The sequence below is a fragment of the Anopheles stephensi genome, chromosome 3, assembly GCF_013141755.1.
Source record: "Anopheles stephensi strain Indian chromosome 3, UCI_ANSTEP_V1.0, whole genome shotgun sequence".
Classification (NCBI taxonomy): domain Eukaryota; kingdom Metazoa; phylum Arthropoda; class Insecta; order Diptera; family Culicidae; genus Anopheles; species Anopheles stephensi.
The window spans coordinates 73692834-73698930 of NC_050203.1; the positions used below are offsets into that span (position 1 = coordinate 73692834).

Here is a 6097-nt window from a genome sequence, read left to right on the forward strand (position 1 = left end):
CTAAGAGATTCGTTGTATCTTCCTTCCAGTTACTTCTTTGTGGTACGGGCGAGTACTCTATCGCCGACTTCCGGGCGAATCACATCGTAAACGGAGGTTCGGCCGAGTTCCGCCGTGTTCTTGGTTGGTTTTGGGCCGCTGTCGGTAACTTTTCCCAAACCGAGATGGCTCGTCTGCTTCAGTTTACTACCGGTTGTTCGCAGTTACCTCCGGGAGGCTTTCAGGTAGGTCCAGACTTCCTCAACTGTTCCAGAATTCTCGGAACTAATGCGGTCTGATTTCATTGTTTCATGCTAGGAGTTGAATCCCAGGTTTCAAATAACTGCAGCTCCCACATTTGGTAATCTTCCTACAGCTCACACTTGGTAAGGAACCACCGCAAAGGTCATCTCATCTTACAGGAGCACTAATCTCACCAATCTCTCATTCCAGTTTCAACCAACTTTGCTTGCCGGACTACGAAAGCTACGAGCACTTTGAGAAAGCCCTTATGTTCGCCATCAGCGAGGGAACGGAAGGATTTGGCATGGTTTAAAACCATTCCTGCTGTGATGCTGGTACACCCGGACACACACACACTAAATGGCACCGTTCTGTACACTTCTTTTACTCTTTGGTGCCAAATGGGTTTGGTTGTATTTGTCTCTACTTCCTACTACTATTACTACTACTACTACTACTACTACTACTACATTCCTTTCTGTGTCGCTCGATTCGGTAAAACATCTTCAGGATCTGATCAAGAGACGCAAGATCCCTGCACAATCCCCATACCAAACCTTTCTCTGTGCCAAACTCCTGTCTACTCTAGTTGCATTTACGCGGTTCAGCGATCAGCCATCCAGCGCTTGGATGGCCCATTGCCCTTTACCCGTGGGAGGGAGCAAGTTTGGGTTGTTTGGAAGTGATGTTTGAACGAGAGTAAGGGTTAGAGTAAAAACACACAAGCTTAGACACCAATTCAACCCGCGTTTCAGTAGCGTTTGTTTGTAACGATTCTAGAGCATATTGACAGACAGCTACACACCTTGCTAGCGGTGTGCGCTTCCTTTAGGGCCAATGTTTGCAGTACCAGTACGTGTCCGTTCGATGCTTACGCTGTGCTTAGCCGTTGCGTTGAGAGCAATATTTAGCCCGAAAGCGTGTAGCGCATAGTGTGGCATTCATTTCTCCATGAACCTCATTCATTCCATATCTTTAGGCTGGTGGCAGAGCAGAAGGAACAATGGTCGAAGCTCCAGCGAGTTTTGGAGATAAAATAATAAGATTAATATTCAACTAATTTGAACTGCCCGCCCCAAAACAACAGTCCAAACACGTTTGATCCCTTCGGTAACTGGAACTGGAATACAAGCAAATAGATGCTGATTCTGTGATACTTAAGAAAAAAAGCTAACTCAACGCCAACGCCGTGTACCAACCTACTTCTAGTACCAACCAAACACCCAAAATTCTAATATTTAGAAATTTACCGACACTCCAACACTTTGCGATGAGAAATTTGGATTTTTGGAGGAGTTCTTGACAAGCGATGGATCATTTGACACAAAGGGGAAAGGTCTAATTTCCCACGGATTGTACTTCGATTCCAGTTCCAGACAGTAAGAGAGCGATATCAAAACACATGTTTAGCATACATTTATCAAATACTCGTTTGACAACCAATACAAGCGCCCTCGCTGGCGACCAGGATGGGCGGTACAGATGTGACGGATAGTGTGAAAACCCACATACCAAAAGCTTTTAATTCGAGTTCAAAATTTAGATGTTAAATATCCTAACCTAACCTGTAAACGATGCCCAATAACATATGATATAAACAAGCAACACTCGTAGGGCCTAACACACACGGAGTAGTGTAATTGATGCAGTCGACGGTCGGCTCGATTCGATGGGAACATGTTTTCGACAGAACTTTTCGTTACCAGCATTGGAAGCAGCGGACGGGAGGAAGTTAATATGAAACTTTTACACAAATCATCATCGTATAAAAGCGCCACCAAAATTAACACTCGGATAACCATTGCCCAAAATGGTGTGTCACACGTGATCGGAAGTGAGATTTTCAAATGTCGTTTATTTGTAAACCAGAACACCACTAAGCAAGCAGCATACATGCAAGCAGCTAGCCGTAAAAAGATATGTAAACACACACACTTAGATACACACACACACACAAACAATTTGCCACCGGTGCGCTTAGCCATTTGCTGCGACTATACGGAGGAGGAGAGAAGGGTTGGAAGGATATGGAAGTGGGGAGGGGGATGCAATTTTTTGTCCAGCGAATGCGATGTGAGGAATTGATGTGTTTTTTTCCCCCCCGCGTGACCACCGTGTGCCATCCGCGGAAAGCAATAAAATGTCGACGTTTTCTGTTTTCCCGTGCTGTGTGTGCGCGCTAATTGGTGCGCACGTGATAGAAGCGGTGGAGCCGGGAAAAAGGGTACGGAAGGAGATGAGATTGAGGGGGAGGGAAATTGATAAACCAAACCAGTAATACAGTTTGTTAGATGAGCGCAATCTCTTAGGCGTCACTCTCTGCGACGGACTAAATGTGTTAAGCGTTGTAGACTGTTTCGCATGGAGTGAAAGTGAAATAAATATTAGTGCATAATCGAACGGATTAGGAACCAAGATTTTAAGCGCTTGTTTTGCTATTTAATGTCCTATTGATAATATCACAATTCCTCATGCAAAACATAAATTTCATCCAATAAGACCACGCTTAGATGAGCGCAGTAACGTTTGAAATGAATATTTGAATTTCGTTTGAAAAGTTTCATTCGTTTCGTGAAATATTTCATTTCAAAATCGTTTCACTGCAGGTACAGGGTGCATCTACGAAATGACGCCAGTTATTCGTTACCAGTGATATTAGCGTAATTTTTTAATCAACTCAAATTGACCCATAATAATTTATAAACCGATTTTAATTGCATTGATAGTTCAATTAGGTTTGACTAAAACAATTCAATAAACCTATAATAATTTTAAATGGATTTTCAATTATTGTATTCCCATAATTCAATGTTATCCAACCCTTGACTATAACCCTAGCTGGATAGTCAGTGCTGTGTATCGAGCAACAGTCTGGACGGGAGTTGAACTCCATTCCTGCCATGTGAAGACCATTGCGCTATTGCCTTGGCCAGAGGACCACAAAATATCGTATATGTAAGAAAATTGAGGCCGCTTTCTTCGTTAACATCCCTTAAGAACGAGCAAGTTCTGTACAGCAACCATCTTCAAGGTTCGAATCTTGAGTGTTCATCAATAACAATTCCTACTTTAAGAAAAAATCTGTCGTAATTAAAAAAAAGGATAAGACAATATGCCAGCATTGACCTAACATGACCGACTTACAATATTCGGGCATATATTCATACATCAGAAAACTATCAAATCTTCCCACAGTTCAACCCCAAAAGCTGAAAATACCACTAAAGTTTTAAAAAAATAATCAACTCAAAACTTTTCCAACCTAGTCTTAATAATCCCTTTAAGTGTCTTACAAAGAACACGACAAGTCTTATGATTAAATGTCTTAAGCCCGAAGTACTACTCAATGAATCTTTTCATTCAAAACTCAATTTCCATTTGTTCATCGTAACAGAATACATTGCATTTAATGCACACTTTGCCATTCTAACGATTTCTCGGAACATTATCCATTTCCACCATAAGCTCATACTCATCGCAGAGATTAAAACATAACTTCTGTGCATAAACAATTGCATAAAGCAAACAACATTCCACGAAATATCTTGACCCACCTTCCGCACTGCCAGGGAAACAAGAACATTATCTAGCCGGCCGGCGGGAAAATCCCAGCCCCGAACTGTTCAGGCCGCTGGTTCAGGTTCAATGTCACGCGATAATTCTATGTAAAATCAATAAAATTCCAAGCCACACGCATCAGTGTCCTGGCATCACTCGGTAGCCGGTTTCAAATTCGTAGAACTCCGACAACCTTTTACCGTTGCCAAAAATTCTGCTCAAAGCACTAAAACTTTGTGCTTCAATTCTCGGAAAACTGCATCGCCATGGAACTTGCCGTTGGAGTCATAAAGTCCTCCGAAGGACATTCTGGTGAGACGCAGCAGACCCAAAATGCACATTTCTTCCCACATGCATTTCACCGTCATTCTAATGATTTAAGCATGACAAGAAATCGATTGAAAAATGTACCTAATTACCGGCAACTTACCAAGCCCCTTGGACACGAAGGAAATGGTGATGAAAAGTTCTCACTTTCCTTCGTAGAGGGAACCGAGAAAAGCTTTACCAGGTTGCGTGATTCAGCACCATGCTACCGAACGAAGCTCCATTTTCCCCATTCCATTGAGGTTCACCAGGGGGACGGGGGGGTTCTGTTAGTCAGAACTCCAATTCCTAGAACTCATCCAAGGATTATGTACTCTTTTGCCAGCCTGCCTGCCTGTCTACTAGCCAGGACTCAGCTCAGAACACTTCGTGGCCATACAAAACGAACGCGCGGGCACACACACATGCTCGCCGCTCTCGCAGCGGTCGATGTGCGGGAAAATCATGAATGAAGCGTCTGTGTTGGTGCGGTCCACACGAGACCGTGGTTGGGACTTGCGCGTTTTTTGGGAACGCACCAACAAAAACAAAACCCCATCAACGGACCATGCTGCCTCAGGGGCACCAGCCAATCACGGACCAGTATGATGTCAACGCGACGCGGCTCAGCTCACGTTCACTTTAAAGACTACGAGCACTGTTTGGAAAGGATTCGTCGTCCAAGCAAATCTTTAAAGAATGCTCCTTTAGCGATGAGTCATCCGGCAGCATAATCAACCACAAGTGGGAGTAGCAATCGGAATTCCGGTGCAACATAAATTCTCACGCAAAGCATATTGTACACTTAAATACTAAACACTAGCAACTAATGGGTAACTACCTCACATATTTGTTTGGTTTCTTGGGAAGGTGACTCCTTCGCGAGTAGGAGTCATCCTGGCGCGACAATTTCCTGGCGACACTTGGTGTCGCCATATCCTGACTTCGCGGTGTATGACTAAGAGAGGACATTTAAGTAGCAAAAGTATCATTTTCAATAGGGATCGGAACTCCTGCGTCCTGAGTACATAAGGGTGTATTATTCATGTTTTCTTGTTAAGTAATTCTAGCACTGCGGAGCATTTTTTTTTCTATGGTTCCTAACTGTCTGCACTAAACCACGCGGCCTTTCACTCTTCGACAGTAAATAGATACTCGTGACCCCTAGTAAAGATGATTCACCAACGTAAGTACACATTGTCTCTACCCCTAAACACCGACTGCGTGACTCATTCATCTGCCGCTGCCATGATATGGGCATCATAAAATGGATCTTGTTACCCGTCAATTAATTAAGATTGGCAGTTACAGTTTAAATTTGAACCAGCTAATAAAACTGACTCAACTAAGTCACTCAGCTTGTTTAAACTATGCTGTCAAACTTTTCTGGAAAATTGTTCAATAATGCAATGCAGGGACTACTTCATCTCAATACCTCAATATTCACAATTCTGTTTTTTTCCTGTTTTGGCCTCACAATACTCGACACGTCTCAATTACCATCAACTCAACCATAATTCGATCTATCCATGCATCCGGCTAGCGGCCCGAAACGAGAGGCAAGAGACACCGGGAAAAGACCGGGTGTCCGAACCCGTTCTGGATTTTCCGGATCGAGCCCCGCGTACCACAAAAATGTAGCCCGTAAACAGGTAGCGCGTCGAATGAATGTTGATTTAATTTGTATTGTTGATGCGCAAGCGCCTCGCTCACACACACACGCATACATTCGACGGTGTACGGTAGACAATCACAACACACCCTCAGCAGCAGCAACCCAATTCGCTTTCCCGCGTCGCTCTCTAATGGGAATCTAAGTAGGCAACGTATTATGAAACCGGAGCACCGATATGTGTGTGTGTGTGTGTGTGTAGGAGGGTAGGGGCACTGACAGCATGCAAAGTGCGTGTAAACAATAGAATATTTTCTTCTCAAAAAATTAAATTAAAGTTCTAAAAGAGAGGGAAATTAAATTGAAATTTTCAACATCCTACCTTATTAGTAATTTTTG

At 43.3% G+C, this 6097-nt stretch overlaps 1 protein-coding gene across 6 annotated transcripts in view; it reads left to right on the forward strand.

The window, feature by feature from the left end:
• The window catches only part of LOC118510694 (apoptosis-resistant E3 ubiquitin protein ligase 1), a 28584-nt gene extending 25945 nt beyond the window's left edge, over nucleotides 1–2639 (forward strand). For all 6 annotated transcript variants that reach the window (XM_036052869.1, XM_036052870.1, XM_036052871.1 and 3 more), the window contains 3 exons: nucleotides 30–224; nucleotides 298–365; nucleotides 433–2639. In XM_036052869.1, the coding sequence (XP_035908762.1) occupies nucleotides 30–224; nucleotides 298–365; nucleotides 433–535 (366 nt within the window). In that variant the 3' untranslated portion in view covers nucleotides 536–2639. The remainder of the gene's footprint in view (nucleotides 1–29; nucleotides 225–297; nucleotides 366–432) is intronic.
• Nucleotides 2640–6097: the final 3458 nt, after the last annotated feature.